General features: G+C 41.8%; 1 protein-coding gene across 1 annotated transcript in view; it reads left to right on the top strand.

The window, feature by feature from the left end:
• The window catches only part of LOC104605019 (rhodanese-like domain protein), a 101,010-nt gene that overhangs the window by 3,259 nt on the left and 74,962 nt on the right, over window positions 1-22,789 (top strand). Inside the window, exon 2 of the mRNA XM_010269609.2 lies at window positions 167-328. Coding sequence (XP_010267911.1) covers window positions 167-328 — 162 coding nt within the window. The remainder of the gene's footprint in view (window positions 1-166; window positions 329-22,789) is intronic.

The raw sequence follows: 22,789 nt of genomic DNA, 5'->3' as shown, positions 1-22,789 counted from the left end.
CTGGCCTCTTGTAATTCTATTAATGTTCTTCTCTTTCACTTAATTGGTAGTGGTGACAAATGGCAACATTGCCATGATCATTCCATATATCAATTTATTATTTTTTATGCAATTTCTTTACTGATCCTTTTCTTTTAATATTTGAGAATTTCTGCTTTATTATTAGGTTGGTGGAAAGTTATCCTCATTGGAGAAGCATATTGCCATGGTCAAATTGAATCACTTATTTGAGGGAACTGATTTCAAGCTTGCATCTTGCCATTGCCCTACAAATAACAGGATTGCTAAAGAATGTGGATTCACATCTCTTTCGATTCGAGTTGTCAAGGTTTTTCTAATTATCTTATCATTTCTTAGATTTTTGAAATTATATTCAGTTGATTGATGGTTGGGTTGTTCATAGAGCTTCTTGTGCTTTCACTTTTAGGGAGTCCAAGTGACTACCAAAGCTATATAGGAAAAATGCCATACAGGGGGACATCTCTTACACCGATTATTCTTAATTTCTAAAAATTGTAGCTAATGATGTTTTTTTTTTTTATCCGTTTGTTCCTTTCTTTTACCCTCCTTTCTCCTTTTTTACTAGATTGTGGATATAATTTTGTCATATGCCTATAGGGTGTGTCTTGGCTTGATTATTTAATTGCATGGTAATATGGACACTGCCGTCTTTGTATATGGGGAATACTGCATGGGATCCAGTTCTTTGGTAATTCTCTCTGGATGCTAATGGCGTGCTTGTATTTCCATGCCCTTGTATGACTATTTGACTCGCATTACTTAATTATTAATAACACCTTTTTCCATTGATGATATGCTAGAAAATTTAATATAAAGTGGGGGAGGGGAATGTACATGAGAAAAAGTACAACCAAAAACAAAAGGCCTCTATGACATTGAGAATTACAAATGCATAGTATTTGCACTATACAAAAAATCCCTGTCCACCCCAGATTTAGCAAGAGTATCAACTAATGAATTCATTTCCCTTGGAAGCCATCTAAACGAGCAGTTTAGGAAGGCTGAGAGATCATGGATCTAATGAAGGAAGTTAGCAAGTCTCCAAGTGCTGAGGTCCCTAACAGCCCAGGCTGGCCAGCCAATCGCATTTCTAGAATTACCTTCCACTGTTATAGATGTGGCTAGAGGTGTCAATAGGTTGGGTCTGGTTCGGGACAGGCTGTACCAGTCCTGAACCAATTATTAATCAGTTCCATATGACAGACCCAGAACCGTGCCATTTATTAATTGGGAGTTTGGGACAATCGGGTCTGACCCGATTATACTTGAGATCCATAATACCTATTATATAACAATTTAAAACTTTGTTTTTGATAATATAACCTTAATAAAAATGATTATGTTGGTAAAATAAATGTTTTAACCAGAATTATCTTCTATACAATCTATGAAATTTACCCTTGTGGACATAAAATATAACAAAAGTTACAAGAAGATCAGGTGGCCTTTATATATTATTAGCTATATAATTGTGTCTGAATCAGTTTGGAACAGCAAGAGCCTGACCCGACCCAATTATTAATTGGAACAAAACCATAGAACCAGAACTGACATGATTGGTTCAGTCAGGTAGACGCGATCTATTGACAGCCTTAGATTTGGCTGAGATACACTTTTTTATTTGATCAGCAAAAGTTATCGTTAAAGATGAAAATTAATGATAATACAATTGTTGAAGATACCAGCATCCCTTGGTAATATTTTACAAATTTGCCCAAAAAGAATTTGTCTATCAACTCCCTGTTTGGCTAATATATCTGCTACCCCATTTGCAGACCTTCTCACCTAGCTGAACTGTGAATTCAGTTCTTTGCAATAACATCACTTTCCCTGAAAGCATGTTTGTATTTCCAAGGTGCTGCCTTAAGCTGCTTTGCCCAATGGATCACTAATTGTGAGTCACCTTCCACTTAGAAATCTCTAAGTTCAAGCTGTTGTGCTAATCTCAAGCTTTGTAACAATGCCAAAGTTTCTGCCTTTATTGAATCATCCATGCCGATTGGTCCTGAATACAGAGCCACATCGAGCCTTGATGTTTTCTGATAACTCCCCCAATACCTTCTCTTCCTGGGTTGCCCATAGACTTCGAACATTTTCAATGTTTTTACCCAGTGAGCAGTTCTCACTGAAATAGCTTCCACAATCTCCTCCTTGGACCTGCTTTTTTCATTGAAAATTCTGCTGTTTCTTTACTCCCATACTGTCCAAACCAAGGCAGCTCTTAAAGCCCTCCTCATGATTTTCCCTTTCTTGGGTCTCAGGAAGTAGGGGTTGAAAAGGTTTACCACTTCTTGTGGGGGGGGGGGTCCATTTGCAACCAAAGAGAGAAGAGGTATATTCCCAAAGACAAACCACAAGTGGATAGGATGTTAATAAGTGAGGCAAGGTTTCATCACTAGCCTTACAAAGAACACACATGATGAGAGAGGCAAGAGTTTGGCCTCCTTTTCTGTAGAATGGTGTTAGTGGCTGATAAAGGAGCAACAGATTGGAAGAAAGTCTTGAGTACAGTAGCAGGAGAGATAGGCATTGAAAATGAAGCAATGCTATTTCCATTTGTAGAGACGAAAGCTGTTCTTGATGTAGGCGACCAGGAGCTAAGCTTCAAAGCAGTAGTTGTGGATGGAGGTCTTATACAGGTCCAGAACTGGATCCCAATCTGTAACGAAGTTGCAGTTCAAGATGGGTGCATTCGGCTGAAGCTAGTAGGCCTTCCCTTCAACCTCTGGCGGGACTCTGTTCTTGAGCACATTGTGCAGAGCTTAGGAGGTGTATTGGTGGAAGCTAATAAACGAAATCTGGGTGCTGTTGAGATACAGGTCGCTGGTATTAAACATGAGAACCTGCCTAGGTTCTTTGAAATTTGTTTTGATGATGTCTGGTACAAGGTGTGGCTGGCATCAGAGTCGAACAATCGTGGTGGGGAAGAAATTCTAAGGTTGAAGACGGTGAGATGGTAGGGTGGTGGACATGTAGAGGAAAGAGAGTGGGCAGCGAAAAGGAGGTGCAGGGGAAAGCTAATAGAGGAATTAATGTGTCAGCTGGGGTAAACCAAACGACAAGTCACCCATTAAAGGAAGTTAATTCAATTTTTTTTGAATTAAACAAGGTTAAGGCGGGCAGTCTATCTTTTGCTGACGTGGTAAAGAAATTAAATGGACCAGGGCGTCGAAAGGCTTGGTTCGAGCTGGTTGAGGTGTTGGGCGGGTCAGGTGGGTCGAATACTAAACTGGGGCACAGTTTTAGTGACCCACGTGACAACTTAAAAGGTCACATGGGTCGGGGCAAGGAGACACATCAAAGGCCAACTGTAGACAATAGTCTCGGTCTATCTTCTTCCCAAATGGCGAGAAAATTGGGGAAAACTTGCAGCAACGGAGAATGGACAAACAGGGTAACCTACAGTGGGTCCCCCGCTGAAACCATGAGGACTTTAGTTCTCTGCGATGCTGCTCAGAGAGGCCGAACCCAAGATATGCAAGGGAGAGAGCTGAAGAGAGGGAGGAGACGGACAAAGGGTGGGTGCAGTCTAGCGTAGATGATGAAGAATCGGATGAATGGTTCGGTGATGGTACCGGCATTGGTAGTGTGAACGACGAAGGTGGTTATGGTGTAGGCGACATGGGTATGTTGAACATTGCAAGCCTATTTCAGGGTGACATAGGGGAAAAATGGAGGCATGAAATAGACAGCTAGAAAGATCAGACAGATGAAGGAAGAAGACCTGGGCTTCTTGAAACAAGTAGGGCTGAAGACATTAATGGGAATAACTCATCCCCAAGACTTCAGAATGTGCAAGGCACAAAAGAAGGGGTAAATTGGGAGAACCTGAAGTAGAGCGGGAATACACCAACTAGGGGTGAACCAGGGGTAGAGAGGAAAGATCGCCATGTTGACCAAAGGACAGAAGTACTTTCCAACCAACTCAGGGAGAGATATTTACCAACCTCTAGAACAAGAAAGGGAGGCTGGGAACAATCCTATTCCAACCTTTCTATCAAACCCAGGTAACCAAGTGAATTCAGTTTGTGCTACTAATGTGTTTTCTGTGTCCTTTGTTCCAGATTCCGTTCCCGCTCCATGTCTTGTAGCCCATGTATGTGCAGCCAATCAAGGTGGTGGGTCTTCTAAGGTTATGGAGAGGGGAATGAAGGACAGTGGGGAGGTGTGGGAAGGGAGGTATAGGAATGAGAAAGTGTGGGAAATTATTGAAAGAGTGTTTAATGAAGTGGAAGGAAATATGATATGGAGGAAGGATGGAGAGGAGAGAAGAGGGGAGGGATCAGTGGAGAGGAGGGAAGGAAAGGAGGGCAGAGTTGGAGGGGAACATGTGGAAAGAACAGTGATAGAGGGAGGAAATTTGATATGGAGGAAGGATGGAGAGGGAGAGAGGAGGGGAGGGATCGGTGGAGAGGAGAGAGGAAAAGGAGGGCAGAGTTGGAGGGGAATATGTAGAAAGGACAGTGATGGAGGAATCTAAGACAGATGACCTAATAGCAGAATTTGTGGGGAAGCTGGGATGTAGGTTGGAAGACTTGAATGTGTTGAAAGATGGCCTATAGAAGAGGAAGAAGGATATCGGAATAAAGAAGAGAAAATTAAGTGAAGTTAAGAGATTGAAAAGAGATGTGGAAGGTGACAAGAAGTTCGGGGTAAAAGGAGATAGAAGGAAAGGGGGGAGGTAGTGGTTCGGTGAAGAAGGGAACTAAGAAAGAAGTGAGAATGAAGATACTTAGTTGGAATGTGAGGGGAATAGGAAGTGTAAGGAAAAGAGCGACAATAAAAGAGGTATGACCCAGACAGTGTACTATTACAGGAGTCCAAGAGAATGGAGTTTAATAATGTATGGGCAAGGAGTGTCTGGAAAGCCAGGGGGATTAGTTGGGTGGCCGTTCCCTCGTGGGGTGCTTCAGGGGGGATAGTGACTATGTGGAAGAGGGATGTGATTGAAGGCTTGGAGGAATTGATTGGAAAATACTTAGTTTCCATGAAGTTTAAACAGCAAGAGGATGGCTATGTGTGGGTGCTCACAAATGTCTATGGACCAAATGACTACAGAGAGAGAAAGGAATTGTGGGAGGAGCGTGCTGATGTCAGAGGGCTGTGGGATGGGCCCTGGTGTGTGGGTGGGGACTTCAATGTGATTAGATACTCGGAGGAAACCAATAATACTAATTAGAGGGTGACAACTAGCATGAGGAAGTTTAATAGGTTTGTGGATGCCTTTGAGCTCAAAGAGCTCTAGCCCACAAGACATTTACATGGTCAAATCTCCAATCTAGCCCCATCTACTCCAAAAGAAGAGACCCAATACTTACTTGTCACCTCACTGGTATGTTCTTTGCAAGGCTGATGGGGAGACTGGTTTTCACCTAATGGTGTCTTGCCAATTTGCAAAGTCAATTTGCAAAGTCAAGTGGGCTTTATCCCTCTTTGGGTATAGTTGGAACCCTTCATCAGACTTGCAAAGTCTTTTCTCCCCTTCTTTTTGTAGGTGGCGTATGAAAAGGGGAAGGACTATGTGGAGAGGACTGAGGGCTGCAGCATGCTGGTCATTATGGGAAGAAAGAAATTCCAAGATCTTCTCAGAAGTTGAGAGAGGGGCTGAAGAACTGAGGGCTCTAATCAATATAAGGGTTGTACAGTGGCTGAAATCCCTAGAACTATTTACAGATTACACAATGGATGACATGTTGAGAAAGTGGGGTGAGATTGCAAACTGTACCCAGATCAAATCAGTAATGAGTGTGTTTTGGACCCCCCACCTGATGGGAGTAGTGGGGGGAATCCTAGACTTTGGGGATTGGGGGTGTTTTTAGGGATGAGGAGGAAATTTAAGTGGTTGGTGCGAGAGATGGAAGTTAAGATGAGTTGGGTTAAAAGTTCAGCTAATTCTTTTGCTGATGGATTAGCTAAACAAGTTGTAATTGGAAGATAAGAAAGTTTGTCTTCCTTTTTGTAATTATTCTTATGTTGAATTAATGAAATTGTTGTTGATAAAAAAAATGTTTATCTTACCAAGGAATAATTCCCAACACAGAGCTTGTACTTTAGGTGGGATAGGTTTACACCAAATTTCTTTCACTAGAAAAGATAGCCCCCCTAGAGTTGGGGCGGACTAAAAGGTTAAAGAAGGAAGCACAAGAGAACAAGCCATCAAGGGAGGGGATCCAAACCCTAGCATCAGGTGTGTTTTGGTCCAAGTAAATAGACCCCAAAGAGGACAATAAAGAGATGAGTGACTCACATTCATTATCCCTTAGGCCCCTCTTGAAATCAAAGTCCCAGTTAATCCTTGTTGGGGATAAAGCACCAAACTTGGAGATAGGCTCAAACTTGTAAGTTGTTAGGGAGTAGAGGATTGGAAATTGTTGGCAAAGGGGCATGTCACCTACCCAAAGGTCCTCTCAAAAGAGGAATTTATTCCCACATTCCACATCAAAGCGAATGGAGTTTAAGAATAAAGGGAGTACCTCTGTTATTGCTTTCCACGGTGATTTTGAAGAAGTGTGAGAGTCCAACTTTGCATCCCAGCCATTCTCCGTTAAACCACGTATGCTTTCAATGACTTTGTGCCACAACCTATCTACTTCTAGGGGGAATCTCCAAAGCCTTTTCCCTAGTAGGGCTGTATTCCCCTTACTTAAATTCCCAATGCCTAATCCACCCCGTTCCTTTGATTTACATACCTGCTCCCATTTTATCAAGCGATCCTTTCTTTCCTCCCTCGGTTCCCAAAGGAAGTCTCTCATAATCTTGTCTAATTGCCTAGCTATTTTGACTGGGATCCTAAAGGTGGATAGGTAATAAATAGGCAGATTTACTAGATGATCATTCTACTCTCCATCCCCTGATCAAGTTGTCCAAATCAGCCTTGATGATCATTATACTTAGGACTTCGACAATTAGGGTGAACAAAAAGGGGGATAAGGGGTTTCCCTGTCTCAAACCTCTTTTAGTTGGGAAAAATCTGTAGCAACTTCATTTATTAAGATTGAGAAATGTGTTGAGCTAATACAACCTTTATTCCAATTCCTCCATCTTTCCACCAACCCAATCTTCTGTAACAATCCAAGAAGGAAACTCTAGTCCACCGTGGCATAAGCTTTCTCTAGGTCTCAATTACTAATCAAGTCCTTTCCTTTTTTCTTCCTCATTTCCTCCACACACTCATTTTCTAGCAAAATTTGATTCACTATTTGCCTCCCATCCACAAAGGCTCCTTGATATTGGGAAATCACTAAAGGTAGGCAAGAGTTCAACCTTCCAGCTAGGACTTTGGCAATGATTTTATATAAGCTTCCTATGAGACTGATGGGCCTAAAGTCCCTTAGGGTTTTTGCTTCTTTTCTTTTAGGAATCAAAGCAATGAACGCTGCATTTGCTCAAGGTGAGATTTCTCCTTTTTCAAAAAATTCCTCAAAGACAAAGTTTTATGATTGACAATTTGGACTAGAGGACGACGAGAATGGAGATGAAGATGAAGTTTGCATCGATGTGACCCATGCCATTGGGAAAACACTAGATCTGGAAATAATAGTGAAAACAGAGGTCGAGGTAAGCAAGTCTGGGTTTGGTTTTTCTTGGAGGGGAGGAATTTGCAAGGAAAAATTAACGAATTGGAGAGATGGAGAAAGGAAGTTTTGAATCAGTTGGGAGATGGAGAAAGGAAGTTTCTATTTAAGCAAAATCCTTCAAATTCGAGGAAGTGGAGTCAAGAAGCCTGGTATCAATGAAAATCAGAGTAGAAAAGAGCTTCAGTGCACGTATCGAAGGATGTGATCGTATGGTTAAAAGGCTTCTTGGATGTAGCCATAGTATCAAGAAGATATCAGCATTGGAAGAATACGATGAAGGTGAACGGAAAGGTGTTTGAAACAGAACAGTGGCTCAATAGGAAAGGGTGGTTCATCACAGTTATAGAATGGTTCGGACTGGGTAGAAAACAAATGATATGTATCCCCGCTGGAAACCGAAGCAAAGGGTGGACTATATTTGCGAAAGAGTTGCAGGAGTTCTTGTAGAGCAACATGGAACAATCAAGGAAAACCCAGGCAAATCACGGTGAGGCAACCCAATCAAACACAGGTCGGGGAAAGGAGAAGGATGGGAGTGCCAAGGATTGGAGTAGAGTGTATGTAGTCTATGCAAACAAGGTGTCCAAATGGAGCTCGGTAGAAGAGGAATTGAAGCAGAAATTGAAGTTTGAAGGTCCTTTTAATCTACGACCATTCCAGGCAGACAAGGCTCTGTTAGAAGTGAGTAAGATGGGAGAGGAAATTGACGCTTTACCTCTTCAAACTGCCGAAGGTGTTATGGTAATTAGCCAGTGGACTCCGAGCGTGAATCGCATAGACTACACATAAGTCTTCCATATCAAAGTTCTTGGGCTTCCTTTCAACTTATGGTCCCTTGAAACCTTTAAGAAAATTGCATCCCTGTGCGGAGGTGTTTTGGAAGAGTTGGATACCTCCAACCTTAGTGCGTTCGTTTTGGGTTTGAAAGGGATCAAAGTGGAAGAAATACCTAGAACATTGGAGATGGAAATAGGCGAAACTTTGGTTGTGGTTTGGTTGCTGTCGTCGGTGGAGGAGAGATTGTGGAGAAACCTGTGGAAGGAAGAAAATGATGATGTGGCTCGTATTCAGTTGTTTGGGGTAAACCAAGCGACACGTATGCCTATAAAGGAACCTAATTCAAATTTAATAGAATTGAATTCAGTCAAAGCGGGCCACCTCTCTTATGCTGATGTGGTGAAGGGATTAGAAGGATGGGGCAATTGAAACGTCTGCTTTGAACCGGTCTTGGGCGGGCCGAATACTAAACCGAGCGTTAATGTTCAGTACCCACGTGTGGGCCACTTTTCCTCTGCTGACGTGGCGAAGATGTTTAAAGGACAAAATAGGCGAAATGCATGGATCGAGCCGCTTAAAAGGATGGGCAGGTCGACCATTAAACCGGGAGTCATTTTAAGTGACCCACGTGATAACTTTGTAGAGAAACTGATGTGCACTCTGTCCGTAGGGTAGAATATACCTAGTCTATCTGTTATGTTATTCTGTTATTCTAGTTCTGTTATTTACTCTTCAGTTTTTTATATTGTTAAGTGTTATGATGTAAACACCAAGGGCAGATATGTCCTTTCATGTAACTAGCATAACATATAAATATTAAATTGAAGTGGCGGCGGCAGATCATTCAGAATCTGTCCTTTCTTTCAAACCTGTGTTCTACTGCTCTCTCACTAATCTTTCTCCTCTTTCTTCTTCACTTTCTCTTCTGTTCGAACCTGAAATTCCTTAGTGCCCAAGACTGATAGTAGTCTTGATCATCTTCATGGTATTAGAGCCAAGTTAGGGTTTCTTATGTGAGTCTAATACCATCCGACCACATGAGAATCTCCTAGGACTAGAAGCTGAAAAGGTGGAGTTCGCAGACTGATTCTTGGAGATCGCCAGAAGTGCTAGCAACTGTTGGAAGTTTTGTCATGGTTGCAGAGTATTGGTGGTCAGGAAGGATCAGAGAAGACTAGGGTTCAGGTAACCCTAGAAGGCAACGAACAATTCTTTTCTTGTAAGTCATCTACTTTTCTAAGAAAAGATAGGTTGGACCTATCTGGAGAGGAAGGCTGAACCATTCTACGTTTTCATCTCTTCGATTCACTAGGGTTTTACAGCTAACCCTACTGTTCTGCTGTGATTAAAACCCTACTATTTTTACACTTCGATTCAGGGTTTTACAGCAAACCCTACTGTTCTGCTGTGATTAAAACCCTACTGTTTTACACCGAACTGTCTCAGCCTTGTTTCTTTCTGCACTAGAGTTTGAAAGTGATCTTGCAGCAAGCCCTAGTGCTGGACTGAATCTTGTGATCTATCTAGAGCTGTTCTCAAGTTTATTGTTAGCATTGATCAGATTCTAGGGTTTCATATTAACCCTACTGCAAGTCTATCTATACAGTACTGATTAGATTGTGCAACTGAATTGATCACTTTAAGGACTGATTAAAACCCTAATTCCGCAAAGGCAAATCAGACCTTCTAAGCTGTTGTTCAGAGTTTTTTGGGGTTTTCGAACTCTCTTAAAGGTGTTAGAGCTCTACGGACAGCCACTGTTGTGTTTGTTAGTTGATTTCAGATCAGAGTTATCCCAGTTTTGTGCACATACACTGTGAATACAGATCATGCCTATACTGTTTTTGATTGTGTTGGTATTCCAAGTGCTGTTTTAAGACTTGACCGAGATGGAGTTTAAAAATCAGGCAGAAGGCAGCTTTGGGAGCATCAGTTATGGTAGTGTTTTTGAGATGGGTGGTCAGATTACAACCGTAAATTCAGGTACTCTAGCTTCAGCCTACCATGCCTCAGCTCCAGGTACTATTGAACCTTGTTGGGTAATAGATTCAGGTGCATCCGACCACATGACCAGCTTGCCTTCACTGTTTACCTCTTACCATTTGTGATCTGGTAGGGATAAAGTATCTATTGCTGATGGCTCCCTGGTTCCTATTTCTGGGAAGGGGGACATTAAGTTATTAGATACGATCTCCTTGTCTTCTGTCTTACATGTTCCTAAGCTTGATACTAACCTCCTTTTAGTCAGTAGTATTACCAAACACATGAACTCCTCAGTAACTTTCTTTCCTGACAAGTGTGTTTTTCAGGACCTAGAGACGAAGAAGGTGATTGGGACTGGTCGTGAGATGAATGGGATCTATCTGCTCGGGGAGAGTTCTCGTCGGGAAGAGTCAGTGGGTAAGAGGTCATTTGTCTTTTCGGTCCTTAAAGAGTCTGTTTCCTACTTTGTTTGAGTCTGTTGAGTTGTCCCAGTTGCAATGTGAAAGCTGTGAGTTTGCTAAACATTGTAGAAACTCTTATTCATTGAGTAATAAAAGGAGTAATCGTCCTTTTGATTTTGTGCATACGGATGTTTGGGGGTCATATCACATTCCTTCTATGGGTGGGTACAGATATTTTTTGTTATTTGTTGATGACCATACCCGGTTTTCTTGGGTTTATCTTATGCGTTCATGAAATGAAGTTCCTGCCCTGACCCAAAACTTTCACCAAATGATCCTAACCCAGTTTGATGTCAAGATTAAAGTTCTTAGATCTGATAATGCAAAGGAATACTTTGCTAAGTCATTGACATCTTACCTTCTTACTCATGGGGTTATCCATCAGAGCTCTTGCCCTCATACACCTCAGCAGAATGGGGTTGCAGAAAGGAAGAATAGGCACATCTTGGAGGTGGCTAGAAGTCTTATGTTTACCTCCAATGTCCCTATTCGCTTATAGGGTGATGCTATCCTCACGGCGGTATATCTTATTAATCGGATTCCTTCCCGGGTTCTTGATTTGTGATCTCCTTTTTCCCTTCTATACCCACATGAGGAGTTGTTTTCTATTCCCCTTAAAACATTCGGTTGTACCTGTTTTGTTCAGCTTCTCGGACCCCATCACTCCAAGTTTGAACCCAAGGCCTCCAAATGCATTTTCCTTGGTTATGCACAAACTCAAAAGGGGTATTGCTGCTATGATCCTATCACAGGAAGGAAGTTCGTCTCCATGGATGTCACTTTCTTTGAGGAGACACCCTATTATCCTCGGGTTTCTCCTCAGGGGGGGAGCAGTGAGAGTAGGGGTTTAAGTCCTTGTCTTCAGGGGGAGAGCAATGAGAGTGGGGTAGTTCCTTTACCTATTCCATTGGGTGATGGGAGCTGCAATGGTGAGGGTGGTCAGAGGGATCAGGAGTGGAGGGGGAGCTGCAATGGTGAGGGTGGTCAGAGGGATCAGGAGTTGAGGGGGAGCTGCAATGGTGAGGGTGGTCAGAGGGATCAGGAGTTGGGGGTCTATCACAGGCGGTGCAGGCAGGTTGATCCCGATCATCAGCAGTTCAGGCCAGCTCCAATCTCATCTACGGCCCCAGGTCCAAACATTACAGTTCCAGGACCCACAGAGACTTCTTCTATTGTTGCCATTTCACCTCCTACAGATGACCTTGATCTTCCGATTGCAGTTCGTAAAGGGAAACGACATTGTACCACATCTACAACCCACTGTATTTCCCATTTTTTATCCTATGATCACCTATCTCCTACCTACAGGTCCTACCTTAGTTCCATTTCCAATGTCCCTATTCCAAGAACAATACAAGAGGCCCTATCAGTCCCGGAGTGGAGAGGTGCAATGCAAGTTGAAATGGATGCCTTGTTGAAAAATAATACCTGGGAGCTAGTTGACTTGCCCAAAGGAAAGAAACCAGTTGGATGCATATGGGTATTTACTGTGAAGCACAATGCGGATGGATCCATTGAGAGCTAGAAAGCTCGGCTAGTTGCAAAAGGGTTCACTCAGACTTATGGTATAGATTACTTGGAGACATTTGCCTCGGTAGCCAAGATGACCACCATTCGGGTTCTATTATCTCTTGCAGCAAGCCACACTTGGCCTTTGTAACAAATGGATGTTAAAAATGCCTTCCTGAATGGGGACTTGCAGGAAGAGGTTTACATGCAGTTGCCTCTTGGATACTATGATACGGAGACAGGTAAGAAGGTCTGCCGGCTCAATAAGGCATTGTATGGTTTGAAGCAGTCACCTAGAGCTTGGTTCGAAAGATTCAGACTAGCTCTTGGAAAGTTCGGTTATGTACAGGCCCAGTCAGATCATACACTGTTCATCAAGAGGGTGGAGTCTTCACTGACACTGCTTGCAGTATATGTTGATGATGTTGTGGTGACAGGAAATGACAACCATGAGATTGAGTCTATCAAGAGGGTGGAGTCTTCACTGACACTGCTTGCAGTATATGTTTATTGTGGTGACAGGAAATGACAGCCATGAGATTGAGTCCCTCAAACAGCTCCTCCATCAAGAGTTTGAGGTGAAAGATCTGGGTACACTACGGTATTTTTTGGGCATTGAGGTTGTTAGATCTAAACAGGGGATCTTTGTCTCTCAGAGGAAATATGTTTTAGATCTGTTGGCTGAAACTGGAAAGTTGGGTGTCAAACCTGCAGATACACCCATTGAATAGAACCACAAGATTAGTGCAGAGAGTGGGGAGCTGCTTGAAGACAAAATTATGTTCCAGCGGTTGGTAGGAAAGCTCCTATATCTCTGCCTCACTCGACTGGATATTACTTATGCTGTTAGTGTTATCATCCAGTACATGCATTCTCCTAGAACCACACATCTTCTTGCAACAGAAAGAATTCTAGCCTACTTGAAGAGATGCCCGGGTAGGGGTATACTGTTCAAGAACAATAACCACATGAAGGTGGAGGTCTATACAGATGCCGATTGGGCTGGGAGTGTTGATGACAGACGGTCTACCTCAGGATATTGTGCCCTTGTGGGAGGAAACATTGTCTCCTGGAGAAGTAAGAAACAAAGTGTTGTCTCCCGGTCTAGTGTTGAAGCAGAATACAGGTCCATGGCCAACGGAGTGGCTGAAATCCTATGGCTAATATCTCTACTTGAGGAGTTGGGTATTGAGTATGAGAAGCCTCTGATGCTGTATTGTGATAATCAAGCAGCCATTAATATAGCACATAATCCAGTGCAGCATGACAGAACCAAACACATTGAAGTTGACCGACATTTTGTACGAGAGAGGGTCTCATCTCAAGAAATATGCCTCCCTTACATCACATCCAGTATGCAACTAGCAGATATCCTCACTAAAGCTGTATCAAGAAAGAAGCTAGAAGCGGATCTATCCAAGTTGGGAATGATAAACTGTGGGGCCACTTTGTCCGTAGGGTAGAATATACCTAGTCTATCTGTTATGTTATTCTGTTATTCTAGTTTTGTTATTTACTCTTCAGTTTTTTATATTGTTAAGTGTTATGATGTAAACACCAAGGGCAGATATGTCCTTTCATGTAACTAGCATAACATATAAATATTAAATTGAAGTGGCGGCGGCAGATCATTCAGAATCTGTCCTTTCTTTCAAACCTGTGTTCTACTGCTCTCTCACTAATCTTTCTCCTCTTTCTTCTTCACTTTCTCTTCTGTTCGAACCTGAAATTCCTTAGTGCCCAAGATTGATAGCAGTCTTGATCATCTTCAAACTTAAAGTCTCACATGGGTCGGGGCAAGTGTTTGGAATAGGAAGCGATGGTAGATCGAAAATTTGGTCTATCATCTTCTTCATTTGCGAGTTTTTCTGATGAGAAGTTGCAGCGGTGGAGAGAAGTCAAATGGGCTGGTCTGCAGAGGAATATATAGAGAGAACAATGGTGGAGGGATCTAATAGAGAAGACTTGATAGCAGACTTTGTGGGGAAGCTAGGATGTAGAATGGAAGATTTAAATAGGTTGAAGAGTGGCCTACAGAAGAAAAAGAAGGAATTCAAAATAAAGAGAAGAAAATTGAGTGAAGTTGAGAGACTGAAAAGAGATGTGGAAGGTGATAAGTGTTTCGGGGTAAAAGGAGATAGAAGGAAAGGGGGGAAGTAGTGGTGAGTTGAAGGAGGGAGCTAAGGAGTGAATATGAAGATACTTAGTTGGAATTTGAGGGGCATAGGAAGTGCGAGGAAAAGAGTTACGATTAAAGAGGTACTAAAGAGGTTTGACCCAGACATTGTTTTAATGCAGGAATCCAAGAGAATGGAGTTTAATAATAGATGGGCAAGGAGTATTTGGAAAGCTAGAGGAATTAGTTGGGTGGCTGCTCCCTCTTGGGGTTTCTTAGGGGGGATAGTGACAATGTGGAAGAGTGATGCAGTTGAAGGATTGGAGGAACTAATTGGAAAATACTCAGTACCACTGAAGTTCAAGCAGCAAGAGGATGGGGTTGTGTGGGTGCTTACAATTTTTTATGGACCAAATGACTATAGGGAGAGAAAAGAATTATGGGAGGAGTTGGCTGATATTAGAGGGCTATGGGATGGTCCTTGGTGTGTGGGTGGGGACTTTAATGTGATTAGATTCATGGAGGAAACCAATAATACCAATCAAACGGTGAAAACTAGTATGAGGAAGTTTAACCAGTTTGTGGATGCATTTGAACTTAAAGAGATACCTTTAGCCTACAAAACATTCACTTGGTCAAATCTCCAACCGAATCCCATTTGCTCCAAGTTAGATAGGTTCTTGTTCTCTTTGGATTGGGAAGAACATTGGGTGAACTTAGATTCTAGAGCTCTTCCAAGATTGACCTCTGACCATTGGCCTATAGTGATTAGCAAGGTGCAAAGGAGGAGTGGTGGAACCTCCCCTTTTAGGTTTGAAAATATGCGGTTATCCCATCATGGTTTCATTGAAAGAGTAAGGGAATGGTGGAATGAGTGTAATCCAGGGGTGAAATGGGAAGGGATGAGGTTCCATAAGAAATTACAATTTTCGAAAGCAAAAATCAAGGAATGAAATCAATTGGAGTTTGGAAGGCTTGAAGAAAGAAAGAAAACTTTGATGGACCTACTTGAGAGCTTAGATCAGAAAGAAGAAAGGGGTGATTTTGTAGAGGCAGACAAGGAACAAAGGAGAGGTTTGAGAAGACAATTAGAGGACTGCCTACATAAGGAGGAAATAAGTTGGAGGCGAAAATCTAGATGTAAATGGTTGCAAGAGGGAGATAGGAATACCAGGTTCTTTCATTCTTTGGCTAATGGGAGGTGGAGGAGAAATTCTATTTCAAAACTGGAGGTGGATGGAGCTAAGTTAACACAACAAGAGATTGCAGGGGCCCTTGTAGGACATTTTAAATCCATTCTAAGAAGGCCTGTGAATAGGGGGGTGTGGTTAGAAGGTTTGGACTGGCCAGATGTAGGGGTTGATAACAGGAGGAGGTTGGAAAGAAGGTTTGAGTTGGAAGCAATTAAGGTGGCTGTATTCTCTATGGATAGAACAAAAGCTCCAGGTCCGGATGGTTTCACAATGGCTTTTTACCAAGACTGCTGGGATACATTGAAAGGTGATCTACTGATGGTGTTTGAGGAATTTCACAGGAGAGGAGTGATTAACCGGGGTGTGAACTCCACCTTTCTAGCTTTGGTTCCGAAAGGAAAGATGCATCCCATCCAAAGGATTTCAGGCCAATCAGTTCGGTAAATAGCTTGTACAAAATCCTTGCAAAGGTTTTGTCTCTGAGATTGAAGGAAGTATTGCCTGATATCATTACACCAAATCAAGGAGCCTTTGTGAGTGGAAGACAAATTACAGATCAAATCCTAATTGCGAATGAGAGTGTTGAAAATGTCAGGAAGGATGGAAAGAAGGGTGTGGTATGTAAGTTGGATTTGGAAAAGGCATATGATTTGGTAGATTGGGATTTTTTTAAGGAGAGTTATGATCAATTTTGGATTTGGGGCTAGATGGTGCAAATGGATTATGGGGTGTGTTCGAAATTGTCATTATTCTATACTTGTGAATGGGACAGTGGTAGATTTCTTTCCAGCGATTAGGGGTATAAGACAAGGGGATCCCCTATCTCCGTTCTTGTTCACTCTTATTGTTGATGTTTTGGGGAGATTGATTTATAAAGCAGGCTCTAGGGGTCTCATTAGAGGATGGAGAGTTGGAAGGGAGGAAACCACCCTCACCCATCTACAGTTTGCAGACGACACAATTTTGTTCTGTGAAGGGGGAAACTTGGAATATATTAGGAACATGAAATTGGTGATACTACTTTTTGAACAAATGTCAAGCTTGAAGGTGAAGAACTGTGTGGAATATGAAAAGGGGAAAAACCTGCAAAGTCTTTTCGCTCCTTTTTTTTCAAGTGGCATATGAAAAGGGGAAGAACTATCTAGAGAGGATTGAGGGCAGCAGTCTGTTGGTCCCTATGGGAAGAAAGAAACTCTAGGATTTTCTCGGAAGTAGAGAGAAGTGCTGAAGATCTGAGGGTTCTGATCCATATAAGGGCTGTACATTGGATGAAATCCCTAAAGCTATTCAAAGATTATACAGTGGATGATATGCTGAGGAAGTGGGGTGAGGTTGCTAGCTGTACCCAGACTAAAACAGTAATGAGTGTCTTGGACTCCCCCACCTCCGGGTTTCATAAAACTAAATTTCGATGGTAGTAGCAGAGGGAACCCTGGATCTTCAGGGGTTGGGGGTGTTTTCAGGGATGAGAATGGGGTTGTGTTTGCCGTGTTCTCAGGTCCAATTGGAGTGGGTGACTCTCTTAGAGCTGAGATCCAAGCAGTTATGGTTGGAGTTCAGAAAGCTAGGTAGATGGGTATTGGGAAACTCATAATTGAAGGGGATTCGGAGGTGGTGGTAGGTTGGTTGAATAAAGATGATAGTGGTTTATGGAGTTATAGCAATGTGAGGAGGAAATTCAGATGGCTGACTCGAGAAATGGAAGTTAAAGTTAGATGGGTTAAAAGATCAGCTAACTCTTTTGCTGATGGGTTAGCTAAACAAGGGGTGGACAGGGTTTCAATGTTCTAGGCACAGATGTAATTAATTTTTTCTTTTTTCATTTTTCTCTTTCTCTATTGTTTCCTTTCTTGGGGCTCAAGCTATTTTTGGAAGATAAGAAAGTTTGTCTTCCTCTTTGTAATTTTATTGTGATAATTAATGAATTCTGTTATTGATAAAAAAAAAAATCCTCAAAGACCTCCATCAAATCATCTTTTATGACATCCCAACAATCCTGGTAAAAAGCCAATGAGCATCCATCTGGGCCTGGAGCTTTTGATCTTTCCATTGAAAACACCGCTTCATGGATATCTTCCAAACTAAAATTCCTTTCTAAGAGAGTTGAGTGAGTTTCAGGTATCCTAGTCCAATCTTGATTCGAACTTTCCCCATTTCTCCTTGCTAAGGTGGCAAAGATTGCTTTTAAATGGCACACGAAATCTTAACAATTTCCTCCTCCTTGCTAAAAGTCTATCCTGCAACCTCAATACTGGATTAAGTTCTTTCTTCTTCCATTTGCTAGTGAGTTGAAGAATTTTGTGTTGCCATCCCCTTCTAAGAGCCACTTACATCTTGATTTTTGTTTCCAAGAAATTTCTTCCTTTTTAAGGATCTCCTATAAATCCACTTTTAATCTCCACCTTTCTGATCTTTCCTTCACCAAACATTCTCTCCAAGACTCCTTAAGGTCAACCTCTTCAGTCCTTTTTGTAATTATTTCCTTTGAATCCTCTGATCTTCCGAATTCTTGTTCCATTCTTTTATTCTTCCTTTGAGAAACTTTAATTTCCTGTTGAAGTTGAGCCCCGTGTTCTCCAAATTGTTCCCACTTTTTGACCACCATTCTTTAACTTTTTCAATAAATTCAGCCACATATTTTCAAACCTAAAGGGAGTAGGCCTCCCCTGATGGATCTCTTCAAAAAGACAAAGAGGACAGTGGTCTGAGGTCACTCCAGGAAGTGTCTTCAAGACTAGGCTGCCCCAAAGGTCCTCCTAATCTATTGAAAAAAGGAACCTGTCCAACTTAGAGCACACTGGATTCTCCTGGAAAATTAGACCAAGTAAAGGTAGCTTGCAACAGAGTTGGTTTTTTCAGTTCCAAAGATTCTACCAAAGCATTTAATTTGGCTGAGATACACTTAGCAGCCCTCAAACCAATCAAAAGAGCTCTCACTTCTGCTTTAGAAGCATCTGAGATCCCAATTAGCCCATTGAAAGCCCATAACAGACTGCCATCAAAATTAAGAATAAGGCCTCCAATGCTAGCATCCACCCTGTGGTTAGAAATAGATCTGCGGATACTATCAAACCTAGGGATAAAATCTGCATTCTGCCTAGGGTTGAGGTTGGAGCAGCAATAGAGATCCCTAGGAGTGGAATTCAGAACTTCCAGAAGATTCCTATTCAAATCATCATAGCTTATTCCTTTGAAATGCTTGCATATAATAGCATCCAAGAGAAAATCTGGAGCAAGGTCTTTCCATCTTGATCTTCCAAAGTAGATGACTTATTTGTAGAGACAGCTGATTAGTGTGTGTTGGGTTCCAGCCCCACACTTTATTTCTACTGTTTCTTTTTTATATTTCAGTTATGGTAGTTGGGCATATTTGTTTCCTTTTTATTTTAAGTAAGGGTATTAGAGTAACTCCATCCCTTGTAAAGTTATAAATATAAATAAGAATAAGTGGGCGGCTAGTATGATCTATCCGCACCCTTTCTTTCTCTCCTTCTCTTCTTCTCTTCTCTCTTTTCTTCTGTTCGTGACGTTGCTTTCTCTTTTTCTCACTGAATTTATATCAGAAAACAATCAGTTTTTGATTTATCTTTATCCAAGTTGGTATCAGAGCCGAGTTGACAGATTAGGGTTCTCATGTGAACTTAATCCATCGGCAGCCTGAGAACTTTCTAAATTTGGGAATTCTGCTCATCGCCTGATTCTTGGAGGATCACTGGAGTCTTGAGTTGTTGCTTAAGGGACTGCATGACCGTTGGAGAGTGCCTGGTGACTAGGAAGGATCAGAGAAATTAGGTAAGTGCAAGTTTAGGGTTTAAACTGGAGAATTGAAGGTGGTGATCAACTTCTTTGGAGAAAGAACCTCTCTTTACTAAGACCGGCCTTGAATAAGAGCAGTTTAAACCTCTCTGGAAGCAGCGGTTAACGGTTTTCTGTCTTCCTTGCTTGTTTCTTTAGGGTTTTTGACAGATCTTTGTTTTCCCTGTCAATTTTTCTAGGTTTTTTCAGAACCCCACGATCAGTTCTTACTCCCAGAATTATTCTTTTGACTGTGGTTGATTCTTGGACAATTATAGTTGATTGTAAATGGTTTCTGGGTGATGATTCTTGGCTGAGAAGTGATTTCTTGGTTGTGTTTCTTGACTGTGAATGATTTCTGAATGATAAGTCCTCACTGTGAGTGATTTCTTGGTGGCTGATTTCAATCAGCTAAGTTCCTTTTGCTTAAAAGGAGGAGTTCAAGTTTCTTTTGTTTGAAGTAGTGACTGTTAACATCATATATAAAATGGAGAAGGCTGGAAGTGAATTAAAGATTCAAGGGGAAGGTCTTTTGGGGGCTGGAAGCATGATCGAAAGTTCCTTTCAGATTTCTACTGTTAGGTTCGATGGAACCAACTACTTGGAGTGGGCCCAATCACCCATGATGACTATTGGAGGTAGAGGCAAATTAGGCTGTGACTGGGGATTTAAGAAGCCAGCCAAGGAAGACGCATCACATGCCAAATGGGTTCAAGAGAACTATTTGGTGATGACATGGCTGTGCAATTCAATGCAGCCTCACATTAGCCAAAATTATTTATGGGCAAAAACAACTAAGGAAATTTGGGATAATATGAAAGAGACCTACTCCCAACCCTTTAATGTTGTTGGGGCTTATGAACTGAAGTGTGAAGTGAATAATCTTAAGCAGGGGGAGAAACCCGTCTCTGTTTACTTTGCTGCTTTGAAATCTTTGTGGCATGAAATTGACCATTTGGATACAATTGAGTGGGAGAGTCAGAGAGATGCAACAACTTATAGTAAGCTGATTGAAACAAATAGAGTATTTGAGTTCCTAGCTGGTCTGAATTCAGAATTTGACATTGTAAGACAACAACTACTTACCGGGGAGAATGTGACATTATCTCAATTTTATTCACTAGTGCATAGTGAAGAGAGTAGGAGAAAGGTAATGTTACAGTTGCAGCCCATGGAATCAGTCTTAGTAGCAACAAAACAAAAGTTTGGAAGAGATAGGGAAAAGGAAATGAAGAAGGAAGATAAAAAGGAGGTTTTTTTGTGATCATTGTAAGAAGCTGAGACATACTAGGGACACTTGTTGGAAGTGGTACCCTCATCTTGTTCCAGTTAGACTTAGAAATAAGAAGGGAAATGCTTATGTGGCAGTCACTACAAACAATGCATCCACTTCTAGCACAAGGACCACATCCTTGGATGACTTAGTTGCTGTCTGGGCTGCCTTGACACAATTAGAGAGTGAAACTGGTATCTCTGGGTCATCATCTCAGCCTTCAGCTACTACTTCTGCTAATCCTACTTCAGCCTTTGCTCACTCAGGTACAAGAGCTACAACATATCATACTTCAGTCCCAGGTAACACTAGATCTTTCTGGATAATAGATTCCAGTGTTTCTGACCATATGACCAGTTTATCCACCTTGTTTACCACCTATTGTTTACCTTTTGGCAAAGACAAAGTATCTATTGCTGATGGCTCCCTTGTACCTATTTCTGGCAAAGGAGACATCAGACTATCTAATGCCATCTCCCTGTCCTCAATTTTGCATGTCCCTAAGCTTAGTGCTAACTTACTTTCAGTTAGTAGTATTTACTAAGAATCAAAGCTGTTCAATAACCTTTTTCCCTGATCTTTGTGTTTTTTAGGATCTGGAAACGAGGAAGGTGATTGGAATTGGCCGTGAGACGAATGGAGTTTACCTGCTTGAGCATCCACAGGGGAAGGAGAGTGAAGTTGGGAGTTTGTTTCTCAGTCTTTGGGTCATATTATGCTTTGGCATAACAGATTAGGTCATTTATCTTTTGGGTCTTTGAAGAGTTTGTTTCCAAATTTGTTTGAGTCAGTCCAAGTGTTTAGTTTGAGGTGTGAAAGCTGTGAAATTGCAAAACATTGTAGATCAACTGATTCTTTGAGCAATAGAAGAAGCAATCTTCCTTCTGAGTCTTTGAAGAGTTTGTTTCCAAATTTGTTTGAGTCAGTCCAAGTGTCTAGTTTGAGGTGTGAAAGCTGTGAACTTGCAAAACATTGTAGATCAACTTATTCTTTGAGCAATAAAAGAAGCCATCTTCCTTTTGAAATTGTGCATATAGATGTTTGGGGGCCATATCATATTCCTGCTATCGGGGGGGACAAATACTTCTTGTTGTTTGTTGATGATTATACCCGTTTCTCATGGGTCTACCTTATGCATTCTCGAGATGAGGTCCCTTCTCTGACCTAGGCTTTCCATCAGATGGTACTGGCCTAATTTGAAATCAAGATCAAAACTCTTAGATCTGATAATGCCAAGGAGTATTTTGCAAAACCCTTGGTATCATATCTCCTAGATCATGGAGTTATTCATCAGAGCACCTGTCCCCGTACACCTCAGCAGAATGCGATTGTTGAGAGAAAAAATAGACATATCTTGGAGGTAGCCAAAAGCATCATGCTCAACTATAATGTTCCCATACGCTTCTGGGGGATGCAATCCGTACTGCTGTTTACCTTATTAACCGAATTCCTTCACGGGTTCTAGACATGAAAACACCATTCAACCTTCTGTATCTAGACAAGGACTTGTTCACTATTTCACTTAAAACTTTTGGGTGTACTTGTTTTGTTCAAATCCTTGGACCTCATCACTCATAATTTGATCCCAAAGTTGCTAAGTGTATTTTCCTTGGGTATGCACAAAATCAAAAGGGGTATTGCTGCTATGAGCCTGTTTCCAGGAGGCGTTTTGTGTCCATGGATGGCACTCTTTTTGAGGATATGCCCTACTATCATAGGGCTTCTCCTTAGGGGGAGAGTCGTGAGGAAGGGATTTCAGCCCCGGAAGTTCCATTACCTATCCTAGTTATTGAGGGGGAGTGCCATGAAAAGGGTTGACAGAAGTGCAGGTGGTGGAGGCAGGTTGATTCCCATCCTCAATAGTCTAGGTCGATCCCAACACCTTCTACAACTTCAGATCCAGGCACTACTCCCACTGTTGAGCCCATTGTTGCAGACACTTTGCCTACCACCGTTGAGCCTCAAGCTCCTCCTTCAGATGAGCCTCAACCTCCTCCTTCAGATAAGCCTCAGCCTCCTCCTTCAGATGACCTTGACCTCCCAATTGCAATTCGTAAAGGGAAGCGCCGTTGTACTTCATCTAC

The sequence above is a fragment of the Nelumbo nucifera genome, chromosome 4, assembly GCF_055504915.1.
Source record: "Nelumbo nucifera cultivar China Antique chromosome 4, China Antique-T2T, whole genome shotgun sequence".
Lineage (NCBI taxonomy): Eukaryota > Viridiplantae > Streptophyta > Magnoliopsida > Proteales > Nelumbonaceae > Nelumbo > Nelumbo nucifera.
This window is presented reverse-complemented; position numbering and strand designations above follow the sequence as displayed.